General features: G+C 49.1%; 2 protein-coding genes across 7 annotated transcripts in view; both read right to left on the minus strand.

Annotated features, from left to right (window-relative positions):
- The window catches only part of CTIF (cap binding complex dependent translation initiation factor), a 336,159-nt gene that overhangs the window by 159,063 nt on the left and 154,116 nt on the right, over positions 1–22,980 (minus strand). The window lies entirely within an intron of this gene.
- Positions 16,354–16,812, minus strand: LOC111539674 (60S ribosomal protein L34). The gene has a single exon (XM_023207586.1). The coding sequence runs from the start codon at positions 16,765–16,767 to the stop codon at positions 16,414–16,416; it is 354 nt and encodes a 117-aa protein (XP_023063354.1). The 5' UTR covers positions 16,768–16,812; the 3' UTR covers positions 16,354–16,413.

A 22,980-nucleotide genomic window follows, 5' to 3' on the forward strand; every position in this document is an offset into this window, starting at 1 on the left:
GCCCAGAGGTGGAGAGCGGGTATCTGGCAGGCACTGGTTCAGACAGCCTCCCGTGTCTGCCTGGCATGTCCTTGCTGTAACCCCAGAGATGACCCTGGCCACAGCCCTTTTGGCAAGCTTGCCTGCTCGCCTCCCTTCTCCTCTCCAGAAAGGGGTATCCCTGGCCATCAAGCCCACCCTGCCCTTCACTCCACAGGCTGGGGAGTGGTGGTGGTGGTGGTGGTGGTGGTGGTGGTGGAGGGGGTCCCCTGGCTGCTGCCCCTGCCCCAATGAGGTTTCGAAGTGCCCCGCAGAGCTCAATTCCATGGCCTACACTTTCATAAAGTCCAATGCCCACTTAACCTTCAAGGAAAATCTTCCTGACAGTCTCATGATCTTTGACCTCTGACCCCTGACCACGAATCTAGGTCTGATAGAAATCATCCAAGCCTAACTATCTCTAGCTCTATTATCTTTCTGTCTCCCATACGGCAGCTTTTTGAAAAGGAAGAAAGCATTATACAGAAACAAGAAAGTCTTCCTCCTGCTTTGTTAAAAACAACCACACTAAACGCTTGTCTTTGCAAGGAAGCGGTGAGGCCGTACAGTGGTGGGGATCCTGGCCCAGGCCAGGGAAAACCAGGCTCCTCACCAGGCAGAACCTGCAGCTCCAACCCTGCTCCCTCCCAGCTGATCACCTGTCTGCCCCTACAGTGCCTGGATATCCACTCTGCCCTGGCCTCTTGGAAACTACGGTCCCCCTCCTCTTCTTCACAAGCTTCTATATTGATTACACCAGGTTTCTGTCACTCCCTGGGCACACCCAGAGAGCATTAGCCCCATGGAGGTAGGGCAGATCCTCAGGCCAAGTCCAGACCCTGCCAGCTCAGGACTTTGCAGACTCCCACCATCTCTAGCCCCAGCCTGGGGAGACGTCCCAAGGAGTGAACGGTACAAAGGAACCACAGCACTTGGTTAAAGGACCAGAAAAATCCCAAGCACAGCTCCTCTGACAATAAGCTTGTCTTAACAGCAGAGGCTTCCTCCTGCTGGGGGTCATGGTTTTTCATGTTTTTTTTTTCTAAGAAGTTATCCTACCAAGGTCTCTCTCCACGTGCGCAGGATGTGTGGGTCACGTCCAAGCAGAAGTAAATAGGTAATGTTTCTAAAATTCCTGGAATCTCTAGGTTGCACAGCTATTCAGAGAAGTTGACCTGTTTCAGAAAGGAAAGTGGGGGGTGGGCAGGCTCACCCGTGCTTAAATTTGTGGTTTTCTAACTTTTCTTTTAATTTATTATTTTTTTAATCAGCAGAGATCCTTTCAAAAACAATACCTTAGCCGAAGTTCTAATATAAAATCATAGATAATAAAAGTAAACATAGAATTTCTGGAAGCTGCCGCTGAGCCCTGGCACCCCACACCCAGCCTCCATCTGCCACACATCGGTGCCCTGGGGCGTGAACCTAAAACTCTACCCATTCTGAAAAGCTCTGCTCTCAATACTATCCCAGAGGCTAGCTGCACAATGAGCTAGACATTTTTCTAGAAGAAGGGCTTCACTTAGGAACCCCAGACAGGTTTCAGTGGATTCCACGACCCCCTTAAAAGTGCATGTGAATATTTTGTCCAGAGAAGCCTTGTGGGTGAGAGCCCACGACATACACCCTATATCCAGGTGGGTTTCATCTGCACAGCACTGCGGTTCCAAAGGCTGGGTCGCTGGAATGGGCAAGACTTCTTTGGATGCTCCAAGGCAATAACCACCCCTCTCCTGCTTTTCTTTCCAATGGGGTTTCTTATTGTAACAGTCTAAAGAGTCCTGAATAAGAAACTGCACACACTCTCTGGGTGACCCAGGTCCTGGCTCTCGCTAAGCCTGGATCACCATGGACCATTCTTTTAATATCTAATTCTGCCCTCTCCTCTCTCTTGTGTAAAATGAGGATGAAAATATTTGCTCTTCCTACCTCCTTTGCCACACTATTAAGCCTTTCTTTGATTTCATGAGCCAATAAATTCTTTTTACGTTTAAAATACTTTGAGTTGGGTTTCTGTCACTTGCAACGAAGAAAGTCCTAAATAATTCAACATGATACAACTTTAGGTGTCAGTGGTGCTGATCTTATTATACCCAGGAAGTCATGGAAAGCAGACACGACCCCTCCCTTATTGCCCTCCATGGGTAGCCACGTCAAGAGGAATCCACCAGGCAATCTCAAATACAAATGACATTTACTTATTAATTTCTGAATAAACAGATAAAATAGGTGAGGACACTGATGCAAAGAACAGGGACTAGGGACCAACAGAAAAGTGTTAGAAGATTGTTTCTACATTTTATAGAGTAAAATGTACAGGAAACAATTAGTAAAATGCCACTTCTTCAACTACCATTGTCAGGCTTCCATTCTGCAGCCAGTGCAGTGCAGTGAAGGGAGGCCGTGTCTCCGTGTGTGGTTGGGGGACGGAGGCACTAGAGGATGACTGTGACTCTCTGTGTTGAAGACCAAATGAGACCAAAAGGCTACGGGCCTTCTCCAGGTCATGAACCCAGGAAAGATTTGAACACAGGCCACCTGCGCTCACGGTGTTCACGCTGCTCACTGACACGGACAGTCACAAGAGAATGGGACTGGAGTGGACCGACATGCTCCACTCCCGGGAGAATGGGTATCTATTAAGGGTCCTAGACACACTTCTGAACTGAAAACGGCAACGCCTTCAAGCTGCTGTGGACCAGCGGCAGAAGGAGGCCCAAGAAATGTGAGAAGTATGAAGGGCCACGAGGAATGACAGTTTCTGTTCTGCAGCCCCTGAAAAAAACCACCTGGGCATGAGACACATATCGCCTGTGTCCCGGCCCCTCACGAAGTGGTGTGTCTGTGCACAGGTAAGACCCAGAGCCTCAAGAACTCTAGAGAGCAAGCTCAAGAGAAGGCAAAGCAATGTTCACGTTTGGGCCTCTAAGGGGGAAACCGTTGAGAAGTGGGCAACTTTGTGAAGAGTTTTATGTACCTGAGGAGGTTCAAAGACCATCATAGAACTGAAGCATCAACCAACTCCAGAAGAGGAGTGATGGTCAACAAACCCTCAGAGGATGCCCATGGTGCCCTGTGAGCATGCTGTGTGCACAGACACAGGAAAACAAGACTCCGCCTCTGTCCCCAAGAGGGGCATAGGCCCCTGGGGAAAATGGACCCACAAATTGAGTGGCGTCACCATGGAAGAACATCCAAGGTCCAAGGAGCCATGAAGGAAAGGACACCCGAGGCCACCCTTTGAAGTGAACAGAGGCTCTGAGGTTAGAGTGAGAGAGGCACGGCCCATGCTTGAGGGGCTCTGCTCTGCTGCTTCTGAGTGCGCTCTGCTGCAGCTCATTATACAACCTAGCAGTAGTCATGCTCGCGCAGGGCAGGGGCATCTGTGGGCAGCAGGGAGGGACCCCCTGCCTAAACCACCCGCAGCCATGCTAAGATTCTGAGGTGTACCCCACTGTGCCGGGGGAAGCCTCCAAGGCCTCACGTGAATGAACAGGTTCACCACTGTCCCGCTGTCTGCCCTGGTAGGTCAGAGCTGGCTGGAGAGGCCACGGGCAGGGGTATTAGCCTGTTCTCATGCTGCTAACAGAGACATACTCGAGACTAGGTAATTTATAAAGGAAAGAGTTTTAATGGACTCACAGTTCCACATGGCTGGGGAGGCCTCACAATGATGGCAGAGGGCAAAGGAGGAACAAAGTCACATCTCACATGGTGGCAGGAAAGAGAGCATGTACGGGGAACTCCCCTTTATAAAACCATCACATCTCATGAAACTTACTACCACGAGAACAGCATGGAGGAAACCATCTCCCTTCAATTATCTCCACCTGGCCCAGCCCTAGGCACGTGGCAATTATTACAATTCAAAGTGAAACCTGGGTGGGGACACAGCCAAGCCATATCAGCATGGATAAGGAGGCCACAGTGAAGGCGAGAGCAGCAGAACCTGCCTCTCAGTATCTGCCGAGCCAGTGTGGAGTGTGCTCACATGGAGTGTGAGAGCTGGGGGTTTGCAGGAATGCAGATCCAGGCGGCCTGAGCAGAGATCAGGCATCAAGCAGTTTGGCTAGATGCTGTGACTGCCACTTACTGCAGGAGCTGGCAGCAATGCCTACTTTATTTATGCTTCTAGTTTTCTCACCTAAAAGATGGTGGTAATAAAGCAGCATACGCACATCAGAGGACCATTATGAGGGTTAAATGAGATGACTGGGCAGGTATGGTGCTTCGACAGCCCAGATCAAGAACGCCCCGCTGCATGTGGAGCCCCCCCGGGCTAGGAAGGCCTCCAAACTGAGGCTTCCTAAGTGCTTGCATCTGTGGTCTTTGTGCACCAGATGGGAAGCTGCCACCCAAACCCCAAAACCATCCTAGAACGTGGTCACACCTGTGTCAATCAACTAACCACCCGCTGAGCTCCCAGGCGGAGTCCAGGACACTCTCAGGCCAAAGCAGTCCCTGCAACCTCTGCTTCCTCCACACAGACCTGCACTACCCAGCCCCAGCCCCAGCCCCAGCCCCAGCCCCACGCTGGTACTTCCCAATCCCTCCCCTCATCTCATCACAGGACTCCGGGCAAGGCGGAGAGCTAGAAGAGGGGAAGCTGCAAGGAGGTTCTGAAGAGCCAGGGAGAGGCCCGTCTCCCAGAGGACCAGCCAGTCTGTGAACCTGCTCAAGGGCAGAACGTTACTCAAAGGCCCTGAAGATTTCAGGCCTCGGCAGCCAAGAAACTTGACTGAGACACTGAGTCTGACCAGCCTGCTGGGGCCGTTGGGCACCAGGAGGCTCAGGGGTATCTAAGAAGGTAGCCATGGCACAGATAAGAAGGATGGGGAAGAGAGGGCCTCCCTTCTCAGGCCTGACCGAGAACCAGCAGGGACAACTCAGCCTTGGTGCCGGAGGGACAGAAACGTGGGTCCCTCCTCCACGAAGCCAATCCGTGCTTTCATTCATTCAGGCAACACATTTCCGCTGAGGCTTATGAGGTGCCAGGGGCTGTACTAGGTGCTGGGGATGCCATAGTGACCTAGTCACAGAGAAGAACTTCCACTGTACTGGGGGAAATGACAGTCCCCAGCCTGCAGCTAAAAACACCAAGGTCATTCAAACAGAAACAAGCGTGCTCCAAACCAAACCAAACCATAGGAAGGGGATAACGCTTTAGATTAGGGCATCACAAGAGTCCCCCCTAAGAAAGGGACATGTGAGCCAGACCAGAAGGTCCAGGTTGAAAAGATCGGGAAAGAGTCAAGGCTGAGAGAAAACAAATTAAATAGGGTATTCCTATTCTGTTAGTCTTCAATATGTGAAGCTTAGAGTTTAAGTAAAGTAGTAGGCCTAAATTAGTAGTGCTCAACATTTCAAATTTCATAAACCAGTAAATTTAAAAATGGAGAATTGGGCTGTACACAGTGGCTCATGCCTGTAATCCCAGCACTTTGGGAGGCCGAGGTAGAAGAATCATTGGAACCCAGGAGTTCGAGACCAGCCAGGGCAACATAAGGAGACTCAGTCTCTAAAAATAAGATAAATACATAGTTGCCTCCCCAGGATGGAAGCGAGTCCCGTGCCAGTTGCTGGGCCCTCCTAGCTCAGCATGCGTGTGGCATGCAACCTGCCACAGGTTCCAGGAGGGCAGCCCTGCAGCTGAATCACCCAGCTGCCCAACAGCAGAGGCCAGGAAAACAGCATTTTCATTCTTCGCTTGTGCACTTGGTGTTGCCTTCAACTGCTCCCTTCATCCACAGGGTTTTCAGAGGGGAGTTTGCTTTTTTTTTTTTTTTTTTTTAATGATGACTGCGTGTTCCACTGAGTTGACTTTCAGGAGGCAGGAGTAGAGAGTTGCCCTGCAGGGCCACATGGCTCCTGACTCTGGGCACACCCCATGCTTGACCTGGAAGGCCAGTGTGCATGAGCCAGGCTCAGGGGATCAGATCCTGGGCTTCAGGACTGCAGGACTGCAGGGCTGGGGTGATGGATTCAAGGGTTGGATGCAATGGCATGATCACTATTCTTGGCTGCATCACAGCCTCCCAACAAGGGAGGTGCTTTCTGGCTTATCAGGAGGAGGTGATCCCTTAGGTTCTCACTACCCCTCACATGTCATCTCTCAGGAGCAGCCCATCCAAAGGAAAAAGCTTCAGCCGCTCTCCCCCAATCCCCTCTGGCCTTGGGAGCCACTTTAAACTTCTATTTACAGCAATGCAGCAGAAGGAGCACTGGGCTGGGGGCCAGGAGACCCGGGTTCCTGCCCTGGCGTTTGGAGTTACACTGGAGAACGGTGAGCCGCTGATCTTTAAGGACCATCTGGGCCTCCCTTTCCCTGTGCGCCTGCCATCCCATCCCTGAACACACACTCCTCCTCCCAGGCTTTGTCTCCAGCCTGGAACATCTTCCCAGTTCTATTTACCCCTAAAATTCTGTCCAGCCTTTGCCATTAGCACAAATGCCCCTGACATGCAAAGCTGATCCCAGTTCCCATGAGAAGGAATCCATCTGGTCACACAGCACAGTGGACAAACTTCCTAGTACTCCATCCTGCTGTCTGAATGGTCTAGATAGTTACTTAAATGCTTGCCTACCCAAACAAGCTACAAACTTTCAGGAGCTCAGGAGCCATGTTTCCTTCACTTCTGCAGGCCCCACTGTGTCTAGCACAGTGCCTTAGATACCATGGGCCTCCATAATTGCTTGTTGTATAAAAAGTTAAGATGACCACTGTTCTGATAGGCCAGAGTTGCGCCATTCTTACTGGATCCACTGTGGACCAAGAACATTCACAGGTGACCCAGAGGCCCAGGGGTCTGTGGCCTTTAACCAGGCAACATCTCTTGCTCTGCAAGAGGCCAGGATCCTTGATGTCCTCTAACCATAAGGCTCAGGGCTTAGTGATTGCTAGCTCTCCTTCAGTTAAAGGGAAAAGGTAACAAAGACCTGGGACTTTGTTACATTTCACTGGGTCCCCAGGACTCAGTGAAACTGTAAGCTGGCTCGAGGACCAAGGTGGCCATTCACTGGCTGCACAGTGACATCACACCACGGATGCTCAGGCCCACTGCTTAGCTCCACAGGCCCCCTGTGTGTAACAAGTGTCTCACTTCTGAGACAGCAAGGCAGCAGGTACATTGGCCAGGCACCCGCACTGCTCATTTATCCTCTCTAAGCCTCAGTTTCCTCTGCCTGAAAATGGAGAGACTAAAACATACCTTTCAGTGTAAGAATTAAATGAGATGCTGAAAACCAAAGGAGATGACAGATAGAAACACACCTGGCTAGTTCTGGATTACATGTTTGCTGAACCCAAATGGGAAATGCTCAAGCCAGACCAGCTTGCAAAGAGAAGGGTTCAAGTGGACCCTAGGTCCCAAGAGCTCAAGCCAGACAGACTAGGAGGGGTGTCAGTACCCATAAAGAGAACAGTATGTCTGGCGGGGTTCACACAAAGTAACACAGGCTGGGACGGTGAGACCAGGAGTTCCACCCTGCGATGGATGGGCAGCAGGGTCCAAGGAGGTAGGCCAGCCCAAACTGTGACCCCAGTCAGCACCAACAGGGGGCTCCCACCCAATGGCCTCTACTGGGTTATAGAAGACAGGGCTCGCTGCCCTAGATTTGTGCTGTCTGACATGAAAGGGCTGGAGGCGAAAGTAAACTCTGGATCACAGCTGGGCCCACAGCCTAGGAAGACACTAGGGAACTCCAGGGACTCCTAAGCCCCCCGCCCCACGTCAGAGCCCTAAGCTTCACCTCCAGAATTGCATCTTACATGTTGCAGATGCTGATGAGACTGACAGCTGGGGAAGAAGTGGCGAGGGGGAATATCTGTGGGAGGTGGCTTGGGCCCTTGCACGAAACCTGCCCGATCTGTGACACTCCTTGACTGTTTTCAAAAGGTTCTACTAGCTCCTCCTAGGATACCTCAGAGTGCCAAGAAGATAAAGGAAAAGGAGACAGCAAGACCAGGCTTGGGCATCCTTGAGCCGAGTCACATGCGGAGGAGCCAGCCCAACAATGGCAGGAAGTTTCCTGCGAACTCTTTCCTTCCCCTCCAGTCCTGCCCGATAAATACGCTCCCTTCTCCTGAGTGAGCAATGCCAGTTTCCTGGAAGGTATTCAGAAAGTCTCCTCGCCACAGGAGCCAAATGATGTCTGCATGGATTATGAGCTATGATAATGATTGCAACGGTCTATAATGTATGGAGGCAGGCACTGAGTAACAAGTTTCTGATACAGTAACTAATTTAAACCTCACAATAGCCCTGAGACGTAGCCACTATGATTATCCATTCCCTACAAATGAGGAAATGGCGGGTTGGATAGACTAAACAGCAGGTCTAAAGAGATGCAGCAAGTAAGCAATGGAACTAGGGTGGCATCTCAGTTCTCTAACATCAAAGCCTATTCCCATGAGGCTCAGGATCGAACCATAACAGAATGCTCATAAGAGCATCAGTCATGAGACCTAGCACTGACGGCAGCAAGTACCCATCCAGAAGTGCGTGTGTGGGTTCCCTTTCTCTGGCAATAGACCCCCAGATCCCATTATAATGACTGCACAGCAAAGTCACACAGCAGGTACTCAACAAATGCTGACTGACAGAGCGAACAAATGAATGAATGAATAATGAATGTGGCTTTAAACAAGCTACAGAAAGGGTGAGCCCCAATTGTAGCGGGCACTCACTCTTTAAACAATTCCAGCATTGAATGCATACATTCACAGGGTTACTGTAACTGGGTTGTGCCAAAGCACCTCACTTCTTCCCTCTCCCTCCTTCCAAATTCAGACACTAATCGCTGCGCTGCTTCATGTTAATCTGATCAGTCACAGAAGAAGATAATAGATCTCCCTGACAAGTGTGTGGTCAAAAATTAAAAAGCATAAGCAACTTGAGGAAATGACAAAGGATAAGGTCTTATGGAGGTTTCCAATTAGGAAGAAAGATTAGATGGAGAAAGATGAGTTCCTAAAAAGCTGCTTACATGCAGACAAATCTCTGTATGGAACTGTATTTTAAGTATACTAGGAAATTATGAGTCCTGTTCCAAATATCTTTAGCAAATTAGACAATTGACTCCAACTTGTTAATTTTACAAGAGAATCCAGATACTTTAAGGATACTGGTTGTACCATTCTCTCTGACTATAGTGAAATTTATCATTTCAGAAATTCAATCACTTGTTCCATTCTCAGAAAGCAGCGCTAACCTTTTGTTGTGTGGATGCAGGGCATGAGAGTCTGCACCACATAAAAAGGTCTTTATGGGTTGTCTTAAATTGGGCAGCCATTGGTTCTGGCCAGCAGGCTCACTAAGCGATAGTGGCCCTGCTGACGTAGTTGGTATCTCTTTCCCACCATGGCTCTGTAGCAGACAGTGATCTGACCTACTTTCAGGGGCACAGCGGTGGCTCAAGAAGGAATGGGGGAGAATTTGAGAGCCTGGACTCAGGATATTGAAGCTCAGTCTCTAGGCGCTTCCTGGCCATCCTCCACTGCCAGGGTTCCTGTGGCTCTGATTGAGGGCAGCTCTCGTCCCCTCCCCGCTCTCTGTCTCCAGAGCCTCTGCTTCCTGCAGGCCTCCTCACCTGAATTCATTGTCCTTGGGCAGGAATGGCGTCCAATCCTAGCCAGTGTGTCCAGCTTCTCACATCTATTAGGTTTTGATGTGGGGCTTCCCAAGCCCCCCAACTCACAGCCTGCAGAGAAAACAGTAACATCTGCCGGGCACCCCAGGGCAACCAAAGAGAGTGCTTGGGACCAGAGGGTGGCAGCAGCAGCACCTGCCAGCCCAACAGCTGAGTGAGGGGAGCCAACCAGGACTTAGTGTCAGCATAGCCACCAGGACACTGCTCTGTTTTAAGAGAAACTAAACATTTACACAAAGTCCAAAATGTGGTTTTAAAAACTCCCTGCATATGCACCAACGTATAAACTGCAGTTAGGGAGTCTATGCAGGGTCAACCCTCTAGAGAAGGGGTCAGCAGATTTCCTGTAAAGAGTCAAATACTAAATATTTTAGGCTTTGCAGGTCATAAGGTCTTTGTCACAATGACTCAGCTCTGCAGTTGTATGGCAAAAACAGCTATAGAAGTGTGGCTGTGTTCCAATAAAGCTTTATTTATAAAACCCAATGGAGGGCTGGACTTGGTGTGTGGATCATGGCTGACAGACCCTTGCACTGGAGACGTGTTGGAGACCTGGTACATTTGGCAGCAGTGTCTTCCCTCTCTGGGCCCTTCCCTCTACTCGGTGCTGGTTTTCTGCCTTGGATAGGTACCCAGCCTCCTCACACTCTCTCCCCACTCCTTCATAGAAGGACCTGACAAATTCAGTCCACCTGAGATGAGGATAATTACCTGAGGTCGGTGGCTCTCAGCCCTGGCTGCTCAGTGACAGCCCCCGGGGACATTTAAAACATCTCGATGCCCAGGTCCCACTCCAGAGACTCTCATGCATTTGGTCTGGGTGCAGCCTGGGCATGAAATATGTTAAAAAGCTCCCCAGGTGAGTCTAAAATGTGGTAGAGAACCACTGCCTTAGACCAAAAGGAGAAAAAGTGACTATTTTTAGAACAAGCAGGCTAGAGAAGTAGAATTTCTTTTTCCTCTTGTGGGTGGGAAAGGGCAGAAAACATGCCCACAGCCCTTGGAGTCTGCCACACGGGACAGCCTGGGCCACCCTCCGCTGATGCTGGCACTGGGTAGATTTCACCATGGTCTGCCAAGATCCATTTTTATTTCCCTCTTGATATCCAGTACATTTCTCTATGGCAATACATACATGCTCATCAACACCGATTCCTCATCAGAAAAGCAGGGAAGGGCCTAATATCCAATCAGTTGGTTCATCTATCAATGCTCAAAACAAAATGTTGACCAAGTCCTGCCTTAGAGAGAACTGTAGTCTATCAAGAGAGATAGTAAGCACAGATGAAATAATAATAGGCTTAGCCATATTCACTTTACGCAATGAGGCAGTGGTTCCCACACTGCTCGGTATAATAACCTGGGGAGATTTTAAAATCCCAGTGCCTGGGTCGAGCTCCTTGCTAAAAACATCGGAGTGTCTAGGGATGGAAGACTAGCACCAGTCTCTTTCAACCCACCCCCAACGCGAGCCCAGTGTGCAGCAAAATGTGGGAACCACTGTCGTAGGGTTCCGCTACTCAAACTGTGGTCTGTGGACCAGCAGCATTGGCATCACCTGGGAGCTGGATGGAGATGCAGAAGTTCGGGCCTACCCCAGTCCTCCTGAATCAGAAGCTGCATGTTCACCAGATCCGTGTGCTATTTGTACGCACATTAAAGTTTGAGAAGTGATGAGGCAGGGTACCATGTTCTGAGAAAGCAGAGATTCTAGAATGTCCCAGCAGAACGCTTAGGAGACACTTCTTACAAAAAGGGGAAAGTGAGAGAGATTTTCAGGGATGTGAGAATTAGAGGCAGAGAGGTGGGCAGGACAAGATCCAGGCAAGAAGGAAAGTGATTTTCATGTATGGTGAGCCAGAAATAGGAGCAAGGGTATTTTGTTTTTTTTTTTTTTCCTCTGGGCCACAAACACCTAGAGTGGCCCTTGGGCACAATCCCTTTGTTTCCAGACCTCTGGAAGTCAAGTGGATTCCCAGTTGAGTCGAGCAAGGGTTTTTTTTGTTTTGTTTTGTTTTACAAAAATAAAAAATTAAGTCACATTTAGTGAGACAATTAACTAGTTCAGGTTTTTGAAAAGGATAAAATCTGAGGTCAGGAGTTCGAGACCAGCCTGGCCAACATGGCAAAACCACGTCTCTACTAAAAGATACAAAAATTAGCTGGGTGTGGTGGCACACGCCTATAATCCAGCTACTTGGGAGGCTGAAGCACAAGAATTGCTTGAACCTGGGAGACAGAGGTTGCCATGAGCCGAGATCACACCACTGGGCTCCAGCCTGGGTAACAGAGCGAGACTCTGTCTCAAAAAGAAGAAAAGGATAAAATGGCAGGTAAATAGGATTGTCCTGGAATATCTGGGGCAGCAAGTGAGGGGCAGTGGAGGATAAGAATAGATGAGAGTGAAGAAATATTCCAGGGCTTCAGACTCTGTCTCACAGGCCAGGGGAGAGCTGCGTTGTCACCACTTGAGTCTGGGAGGGAGAAGGAAAGGGGAGATGGGAGACAGGAGTGAGCAAAGATGCTTGGACAATTTCTTCGAGGAGGACAGACTCACAAGAGAAGCAGTGGGGAGACAGGAAGACCAGATAAGGCTCGGGGACATGAGCACTTGTTCCCAGGTAGAGAAAGGAAGAAAGAAAGACCTTCCAGGCAAGGACTGATTCCAGCTGGTGCAGGTGGCAAAGAGTCACTGAGCATTGGGAGGCCTCGAATCTGGGACACCGGGCTGTGTAACTGACTGGAGGGAGATCTAGAACCTCAAGTGTAGTTCTAACAAACTATTTTGGTCATGACCCCTACAAAGTTATCTATGGGAAAATACAAAGCCCTTCAGCAAATACGTCCCTCAAAGGGAGGGAGAGAGGAAGAGCTAAGCTATACACAGTCCCTGGAATTGTCTTCGGCACCAGAGGGCCACGAACACCCACAGTGGCCCTTGGGCACAATCCCTTTGTTTCTAGACCTCTGGAAGTCAAGCGGATTCCCAGTTGAGTTGGAAATGCCGGGAGACTTTTCCCATACTACAGTGGACTGAAACAATGCCGGCAGAGTGGACGTTACCACAATTGTTTCCACTGAAGTTATTTTGGGGGAGTTTAGGAAGATTGTCTCTTCCAAGACATTTCCTTCACCCAATTCCCTTTATAAAAATACCGAAGGAAGAAGCCCGTGTTGCAGCCACTCCGTCTTCCCTGCTCGCAGGCACGTGCACCATGCTCATGGTGAGTGGCTCCCAGTGGGCCCCAGGAGCTGCCATGTGCAATACCTATTTACTGCTGCCCTCTCAGAAGCCCTTAGATTTGACTGGCACTTCACTGTTTTCAAAGAAGTTTCTCCACTATTGTCTTGCTTGATTGTCACAACAGCCTTCTGAGATGGTGGTTTGCAGGGAGGAGGTTTTATTATCTCCATCATAGATAGGAGGAAACAGGGAAGTAAAGGTGCTTGGGCCGGGCGCGGTGGCTCAAGCCTGTAATCCCAGCACTTTGGGAGGCCGAGACGGGCGGATCACGAGGTCAGGAGATCAAGACCATCCTGGCTAACACGGTGAAACCCCGTCTCTACTAAAAAAATACAAAAACTAGCCGGGCGAGGTGGCGGGCGCCTGTAGTCCCAGCTACTCCGGAGGCTGAGGCAGGAGAATGGCGTAAACCCGGGAGGCGGAGCTTGCAGTGAGCTGAGATCCGGCCACTGCACTCCAGTCCGGGCGACAGAGCGAGACTCCGCCTCAAAAAAAAAAAAAAACAAAACAACAACAACAACAACAACAACAACAACAAAAAAGGTGCTTGGTCAAGTCCATGCAGCTTGGAAGAGGCGGAGTGGGGCAGGTTCCTGTGTTCTGGCTCTGGGAGGATGCCTTCTGAGTCCTGTGCGTGTTTCAGCGCACACCAGGGCTGCTGTGAGTGTGTTCCTTAAGGGTTTGTGGACTACTTTCCATAGCCAATCCCTGAGCCAGGTCATGATGGATCAGCCAGGAGAAGGCAGACCTGGCCCTTCAGGTCACTCGGGGCCCCACAGCTTGTCCAGTGTGCTGTTACATGGGTTGCAAGATAGGGAAAATGTGGGAGGGATGCAGGGTTGGAAGGAAACACAGGGGCTGGCTTGGGGTGACTGTGCATTACAGGAGCTTGTCTTCCATGAGATGGGAGGCAAGGACAGGCTGAGCAAATCAGGAAACTAGCTAGATGTGTGCACTTTGTAGGTCATGCTAGAGGTGACTGGATTAAAGGGATTTAAACCAAACCCAGGGCAGACTGGTCAGAAGGCTGTCACAACAGCCAAGGGGCAAAGAGGACTAGCAAAGGAGTTAGGGAAGCCATAGGGGATGGAAGGAGAGTCTGTAAACTCCCAGTGAAATAAAATTTAGAATGAAATTGATGAGCTTTGGTGAAGGATGGGGTGGGGTGGAGATGGGGGATAGAGCATCACCTGTAAGAAACACAATGGCAAAGACGACATGAACCCTGCTCTGAGGAATCCTACCTTCTTATAGGACAGAGAGAAAATAAGGCGGGCGTGATTAACTTCAAGACAGAAGCTACTGACCTAATGTTTTATAAGTTAGGATCAAGTCCTGGCTAACTGATAATTTTTCTATGATGTACGTATCTCACAGATTGGGGAAATGGGATAAATCCTTAATACCTTAGGGCAGAGGGGCTCAGCCATGACTGAAGGCCAGATTCACTCGGGAAGCTTTAAAAGTGCCTCGTGCCCAGGACCCATTGCCCAGAGACTTGACTGTGACAGGGTAAGGTAACGACCTTTTCTTCCCTGAAAGTCACCTTTGCACTCAGCCCCTCCTGGACAGCAGGAGTCTCTCTCCTGTGTATGGTGACCTCTGACTCACAACAACCTTGAGAATTCAGCTTATCCACGCTGGCCTGGGGCTTGAGTTTGGCTCAGTTCAGAGTGAAAGGGGCTGTGTTATATGGACAGCCAGGAAGGCTCCTTCCAGGTCAGCCTCCTATGACCTTGTGGCTCCATCCTCCTGAAGAAATAGAATGGAGGAAACTGGCCTTCTGGGCTCTTAGACATTACCCTTCAACAGAAGGTTCTCTGTAGCTGAGAGGTTCTCAACTCAAAGTTTGGCCTTCTAGGAAATGACTTAGCGACCCAGGCATTCAATTCAAGCTGCTGCATGTGAAATCCGCTTAAAATGAGAGCAGGCTGCTGCTTCTGCATGCTTTGAACAACCCCAGGAGGTGACTCGACTGCTCTGACCTCATAGATTTGAGTCATTTTTATGACAATATCAGACAGAGGCTGTGCTGAGGAAGGGGTACCTTTTTCTAATTTGCAAAAAGTCACCATGTGGCTAGTGGCCTTCTTCAGGGATGAAAAAGGAAGCCACAGGCCTGACACACAGCCCAGTAAGCAGAACAGAGGCCAGTGAGGACAGGGCACAAATGCCAGGACAAGGTGCCCAGATGCTGTGGCCGTCCCCTCCTCCAGGGTGTGTTTGAAGGCCCACAGACACCACCACGTCTTTCAGGACAGCCCTCACCTCTCTGTGCCCCGGCACGGCGGGGTTGAGGAGAGGGGCCCCAGGAGCCTCTGGCCATTAGCAGCTTATGTGGCCTTGCAGTTCTCACTTGGATGGGAGAGGGGCATGTGTGCAGAGACAGAGAGGCAGCTCTGACTGTCATTCCTTTCTTTTTCTCCCCCTCTTTCCTCTCTACAGAACATTTTCTGTGCAGATGCTTTAGTGGTAAAGCCTTTTCAAAGACACCGACTTGATGCTGATCTCTAGGAAATTCTAGAAAACATTTTTAACCAGATGTCCTGTGAGCCTTGTACAAGGACCAGTCATTCGGATTCATTATGAAAGAAACTGTAGAATGTGGGAGAAGAGCAGCGACCAAGGGACCCTGGGCCCCAAATCAGTGGCTGAGTGAGCTGTGTGGCCTCCAGCCCAGCACTTCCCCACTGGGAGCCTTGCCTTCCTTGTTCAGAAGGACGTGTTTAGGATGGTTTAGAATGGTGAAGAGGCGCTTTTCAAGATACACGCACAGGGGACATTTTATCTCCTTCCTCCACCACCCAACGCTGGCTGCTCCTTACCCTGGGCACCATGGTGAGACAGCTAAGTCTCCTGTGTTCTCTGTGACTGGTCTAGGTACCCATCCTTGGCACCCCTATACCTGAACCTGCCCTCATCTGACTCTCTCTTCTTCACCAGCCCCATCGCAAGTATACCCAGCTTTATCCTCCACGTCAGGGGCTGAGGTGACAACGTGTCGGTAGGAGGAATCCTCGCAGGTGGTCTGCTGGAAAAGGAGCACTTGCAGGTAATAAGGATGCACCCAGACCCTTGCCCTTCAAGCCTTAGTGTTCTTGAGCGGAGGAGCAGCTGACAAAACCATGCACAGACTGGCCTTGCCTCAACCAGACTAAGCTCTTAGGTTTCTACCTCTTTATCACTAGGGTGCAGAGTATTACGCTGGAAAAGCTGTCTTGACTTTCCTTAAGGGTAGACTTGCTTATTTAAACATTTCCAGAAATGAACAGGAACTCCCAAGTAAGGAGATTAAAGCTACCAGAAGTTCTACACAAGTGGTTTTCAGGAACTGCAGAATGCGTGGATTGTTGAAATGTGAATTGGCAAAAGGCAAGGACAGCTTGTACTTTATATGAGACCTTCTGGGGCTGGGCTACCACTGGAGGTGGGGGCCACATTTCTTTTTTTTTTTTTTTTTTTTAAGTCTTTTCATTTTTATTACTCAAAAAAGTTTCATTTTTTTATTTAGCTTTCTGACTCTGTGCTTGTGCCTTCAACACTTTCACAACGATTTTCTGCTCCTCGATAAGGAAAGCACGCTTGATCCTGTCACGAACACATTTAGCACACATGGAACCACCATAGGCCCTGCTGACATGTTTCTTTGTTTTGGACAATCTCATAAGAACTTTAGGTCTTACAGCACGAACCCCTCGAAGTCGGCCTGGGCACACACCACATGCAGATTTTGGTGCTTTCCCAACCTTCTTGGTATAAAGGTAAACAATTCTATTACCAGGGGTTCGGGACAGCCTAGTTTTGTTAGAGGCTGTATTGTAGGAAAGCCTACGTCGGTATGTCAAACGCTGGACCATTCTGAGTGCCTGATGACAACGTCCCCGGAAGAGGAAGAAAAAGGCTTCTGATGGCAACCACATTTCTTAGTAATGGCAAAGGGCAGCAGGACTCAGGCGGCTGCAGAGACAGAGATGCCAGCAACGACCTACTGCCTTGCAAGTTCTTCAGGGCAGTTTAAAGAGGCTGCTTTCAGGCTCAAATTTGCACAGAGTCGACTTCACATTTGCTCTGGCAATTTCAGCAACGATTCTCTAGTTGTGTGATTGATGGAGCTCCAACCGTGTGCCAGTGCTGTCTCAGAGGTGGTGCCGGACAAGAGCCCTGCTCCCAGGGCCCTGGAGGCTTACTGAGGAAGAGTCTTTCCCACCAGGAAGGGGCAAATACAAAGCTAGGCAGGGTGTGGCTGGAATCCTAAGCGGGTGAGGACAATAGAGCCTTATCCTTGAGTCCCAAAGCACTTTTGCCCTGTGGCTCTTGTATAGGGTCTGAATCTTTGCAAGGTCTGAATCCAAGCAGAGATTTTCCCAAGCCGCTCAGACGACTGGCTGGGGGCTTATACTCCGCGCACGCTGCCCATCTCCTGGTTGGTAAGCTTGGGGGGTGTGTGTGTGTGTGTGTGTTTGTGTGTCCCCTCCTAGAGTTCTTTGAACAACAGCAAAGAAAAAAAAAAAAAGCTATGTACTGGCATTCAGGTACATCCTGCACCCTCTTTATCCTCTCTATACAACCTGTCCAGGGCCTTAGCCACACGCCAGTTCTCCTGCCTGAACTCTGAGGACAGACCGCTCTATCCCGACTCCCACACGACACCATCTGCTCCCGTTGCTCCTCTTGACAAGCACACACAGCTCAGTTTTCCAACCTTTTTCCTGTTTCCCTAACTATTTAAATCCAACCAAATTAGACTTCTGATTCGACAGGATTGACCACATGCATTTAATTCAACTCCCGCTCTCTCATGAATACAAAAACTTGTCAACCCTCATAAGCACAGAGATCAAGAAAAGAGATTTCAACAAACTTTGCAAAGACAGAAAGTAAATGAAGGAGGAGTGGGCAACTTGGTAGCGTGGGGACGGGTGCAACCTAAGTTATATGCAGAGAGGAATACTGATGAGAAATGCACAGATGGAGGCTGGAAATCTCTGAGGACTCAAAGCTTGGAGGCCCCAGGTACCAGGAAAGGCAAGGATCAGGTGTTGGCAGGAAACAGCAGAACCAGATCAAAGTCTGAATGTGAGACTCCCCAAGTCCTCTTCCCACCCCACATAGCCAGGAAACTATCCTTTGGTCCCCGTTCCCAGGCAAAAGATTCAGGGTTTACTTCTGGAGAAGCAGAATAACAGAAGCTCTGATCTGAGGACCCAGGCACTCAGGGAATGAGAGGAGAGAGTCAAAAACATGAGAACTGAGCAGCAATGAGCACACCTAGGTGCCGATCTTGGCTTCTAAGAACCATTCATTAAAAGGTACCAGGGCTCCTTAGATAACACTAGATTCCAGGGCTGGGGCAGAGAAAATACCAGATAAGCCCAGAACAACTTCTCATGCCAGAAAGTCAAGAAGTGCTCAAAGAACAAGGGGGACATTTTAGAAATACACAGAAGCCAGTTTGCAGGGGCTCCCACTGGGACGATTTGAGCATCAAAATAAATAATAGTAAAGGATTATAACCCTTATAATAAAATAAAAATCTATGAGCCAATATATATATAAACAGATAAAATAAAAATAAATAGAAAAGGAAAGATGTTTATAGCAGAAAGCCAACTAATAAACGTAGATGGGGTTTTTAAAAACCACTGTTTGCCGATCGGCACGATGATATTTCAGGCGCGAATCATTAAGGAATGCTAAAATTTGTGAGTGAAGGTATTAGCAGAAACAGTATATTTACATAGTCTCAACTACCTCCTTTCAAGATACTTATTAACTACAAAGAGAAAAACAGTAACTTGGGGCCCGGGTGAGGTGGCTCATGCCTGTAATCCCAGCACTTTGGGAGGCGGAGGTGGGTGTATCACCTGAGGTCAGGAGCTTGAGACTAGCCCGGCCAACACAGTGAAACCCCATCTCTACTAAAAATACAAAAATTATCCAGGCATGGTGGTGGGCACCTGTAATCCCAGCTACTTGGGAGGCTAAGGCAGGAGAATCACTTGAACCCAGGAGGCCGAGGTTGCAGTGAGCTGAGATCGCACCACTGCACTTCAGCCTGGGTGACAGAGAGGGACTCTGTCTCAAAAAAGTTAAAAAAAAGAAAGAAAAAAAAAACCCCAGTAACTTTATAGTGGTGAGGCCTGGAAACTACTAACTTAACCAGCTGGTCAATGTCAACATCATGAAATCCCTGTGCCTCTTCATAAGCTGCACGAAGAGGGACACAGCACATTTCTGTGGTATTCCCTTAAAAAGTGCACACACTCAGCTGAGCGCGGTACCTCATGCCTGTAATCCCAGCACTTTGGGAGGCCAAGGCAGCGGATCACCTGAGGTAGGAGTTCGAGACCAGCCTGGCTAACGTGGTGAAACCCTGTCTCTACCAAAAATGCAAAAATTAGCTGGGCACAGTGGCACGTGCCTGTAATCCCAGCTACTCAGGAGGCGGAAGCATGAGAATCGCTTGAACCCGGGAGGTGGAGGCTGCAGTGAACCGAGGTCACACCATTGCACTCCAGCCTGGGCAACAAGAGTGAAACTCCGTCTCAAAAAAAAAAACAAAAAAAAAAAAAACAAAAAAAAACCTTCAAACTCAAGTATTAAGAAACATTAAACAAAATCAAATTGATGGACATTCTACACAATAACTGGCCTGCTTGTACTATTCAAAATGTCAAGGTCATAAAAGACAAAGAAAGATTGAGGAGATAAAGAGATAGGACAACTAAAAGCAAAAGTCTGTATCAACTAAAAGCAAAGTCTGATCTTGCATAGGTTCTAAACCAAAACAAACAAACAAAGAAACAAAAAACATACCAAAAACTTTTTCTTTAGCTATCATGAACATTACTGGGACAATTAACAAAATTTAAATGTCTACAGGTTATATAATATTATTCTATCAATGTTAATTTCCTGATTTGATAATTAGATTGTATTTATGGAAAAGAATGTCCCTTCTTTTAGGAAAATATGCTGAAGTGTAGGGATAAAGTGGCACTGTGTCTGTAACTTACTCTTCAAGGCATGAAGAAAATAATAAAATTACATAAGGAGAATAATAAAGCGAGTATGATCAAATGTGAACACTTGGGGAATCCAGGTGAAGGCTATACAGAATTCTTTGTGTTATTTTTGCAACTTTCCTGTGAGTCTGAATTTTTGCAAAATAAGGAAAAGGAAAGCAGGATTCATTAATGAAGTAATCATCTGATTAAACATTTAAGTAAAATTCGGTGTAACTATATTGAGAGGATGGGGTATAGGAGAACAAAATTCTTCTCTATCATAATGTCAGCAGGAAATCGCTAAAATTGATATACTTAAAAAGAAGAGTATAATAACAGTATATTAGATATTAGAAATATTAGAGATCAGATATCTGTACTCAAAATATGGTGGTACCACCAGAAAAAAAATAGTAAAAAAAAAAGCGAAGGTATGTAGTTGCTTTGAGGAATGGAAGTGGTGGACTGAGGACGAAGGGGGCGGAAAGCCTGCTGTTTTCTGACATAGGCCTTTCAGTATCATCTAATTTTTGTAAGCTACAGACAGGTACTATTTTGATAAAAAATGGGTAGATGGTCCTCAAGCAACTGGCGGTGTCACACACACTGTGAATCTCTCCTGGGCCTGACCCCCCAGCCCCCCGGCTATGCAGAGCCCCCCGGCTATGCTGCTGGGATTGTGCAGCAGCTCACAATGGAAGGAAGAGGGTGTAGGAGGGAGGTCCCTGGGCTGACCCTGGTATTGTTCTTGGGCCAGAAGAAAGCTTCCTCCTGCGTGGCTGCTGCAATGCTGGAAAAACGCCATCCAGCCAGTGAGAGTCGGTGTGTCCTGGGGGGGCCGCCTGCCGGTGGGCCAGCCTGGGAGCCCAGGCCCATTCACAAATGCCTGCTGGAGAGCACGTAGCCCTGTCCGTCCCCGCCCCTCCGCCACCACTGCTCCCAGTGACAGAAGCTGGGGTAAACTAAAATAACCGGGCTTCTCCGCCCCTAAACTCACCGCTGCCAGGAAGGAGAATGAGACCAGAAATGGCACATTGGCTAATAAAGGAATAATGGATGCTTCACACCCTTGGCGACACCTTCCTCTTCCCCCTAGCCCCGGCGGCTCCTTCCACAAGGACAGAGGAGGGAAGATGCTGGACCGTCAAGCAATCTCAATCAACCAGGCCTGGCCCAAGTCATCAAGGGCATCGCCAAATTGGCTCAGGGAGTGGGAGGATTAAACCAGCCCCTGGAAGCTGCTGAAGGACAGGGACGGCAAGGCTGCAGGCCGTGTGGCCCATTCACCAAAGTGGGTGGACGTGTGCAGGATGGGCCTGCCTCTGGGCATCCGTTGACAGGACCACTCAGGCCAGCCCGGGGTCTGCTCACTGTGTACTGGGCACCCCTGCTGGCCTCTTCTCCACCCTGAGCTCATTCCTCCAGCAGGGCTGGGCCAGCAGCTCTTTGTCTGTGTGGTGGCCTTGGCCCAGCTGAGACCCTGAAGGAGGCTGTCCTCAATCTGGCCTTACTTCAGCCTACTGTCCTGGCTCCCTGTCCTATGCTGGCCTCAAGGCCCTACTCCCTGAATGATTAAGCCCTCTGGTGCTCAGCAAGGGATTGTGGGTATGGTCTGGCCCAAAGTAGGGCATGGACAGATGACCTCTCCACTGGGGACGAGTCCTACTTTTAAAGGGCTCTAGCCTTTGTCCCTAACAAATAACAAAACTTCTTCCCTGGCCCCTGGAGAGAGATCCTGGGAACTCCCTCTTGGTCTCCAGGAGGAGGGCATAGGCTCAGTCAGGCCCTGTCCCTCGGCTTCTGAATCCTCCTTCCATCCGGCATTTCCTTGCTGGAGAGCATTCGGCTGAGTTCCTATTTGGTCAGGTCCCAAGGCCTCCAAGGCCACCCCCAACTGCTCTCCCTACTTACAGTCTCCCCTCTTGAGGACTCCTGGACTCCCTGACTCTCAACAGCCTCCTTTTCTCCTGACCATACTTCTCTTTCTCCCCATAGGTCTCCCTCCCCTCCCGGGCCACCTCCCAAGGCCCAGTTCCAGGTCTACCTCCTCCAGGAGGCACAAATGCAAGGAGAGGCATAAAAAAGGGGAAAACCTCAAAACTGGCCTAGAATCAAGACCCTCAAAAAACCAAGAAACCTCTGTGGGTTGATGTGGTCTGATTTATCCAGAATAGTTTCATGCAGGAGGTGAAACTGGAACAGGGCCATGAAAGAGGGAGATGATTTGAGCAAGAACGGGGGAAGGACATAAGAGGAAAGAGAAATGGGTGAGCAGAAGACTCCCCCAATAGTCTTTTCTGTCTAAGGTAAAGGGCAGGAAGACAGTCACCCTTTAGGTCTCACGCAGTCTCAGGAGGAGCTGGGGAAAGCCAACAGAGTCCCTGCCCTCCATCTTCCGCCCCCCAAGAAACCCACAGAAGGAAGCTGTTGGACCATCTCCAAGCACAGTTCTTATCTGCCAAGCTTGCCAGTTCTCTGCCTGCTTCCAGATGTGACTACCACTTCATGAGGCCACGTCTCATGCAGAGTGCATGAGACTCTCATGCAAAAACATCTGCAGAGTGTTTCTCCAGTTCAAAAATCCCTGCCATTATATGAACTGGTTTATTCTATTTTGACTCTTAGCACAGCTTTGCCACATAAGTTGAACAGGTATTTGACCCCCAACTTGACAGCGGAAGAAATGAGAGCTGGAAGAGAATTGTTTTGGGTGAGTTACACAATGTTCTGCGTGCGAAGCAGAAGGGCTCTTGGCTGACTGAAGTGAGTGAGCTTTAGGATTTCTGCCACCTGTTTTAACTCGCAGGGGTTTCTTTCTTTCTTTCTTTTTTTTTTTTTTCTTTTTCTGTTTATATTCTAGATCAGTGTTTAGCAAACTTTTTCTGTAAAAAGCCAGATAGTAAATATTTTAGATTTTGCTGGCAGTAGGGTCCATGCAGCAAGCGCCTGCAGCACAACTGTAGCCACAGAGGGGAACCCGAGGAATGAGTGTGGCTGAGTTCTGATAAAACTTTATTTGCAAACACAGGCTGGAGAGCTGGACTTGGTCGTGGACCAGTTTGC

This window comes from Piliocolobus tephrosceles, chromosome 18 (assembly GCF_002776525.5).
Source record: "Piliocolobus tephrosceles isolate RC106 chromosome 18, ASM277652v3, whole genome shotgun sequence".
NCBI lineage: Eukaryota > Metazoa > Chordata > Mammalia > Primates > Cercopithecidae > Piliocolobus > Piliocolobus tephrosceles.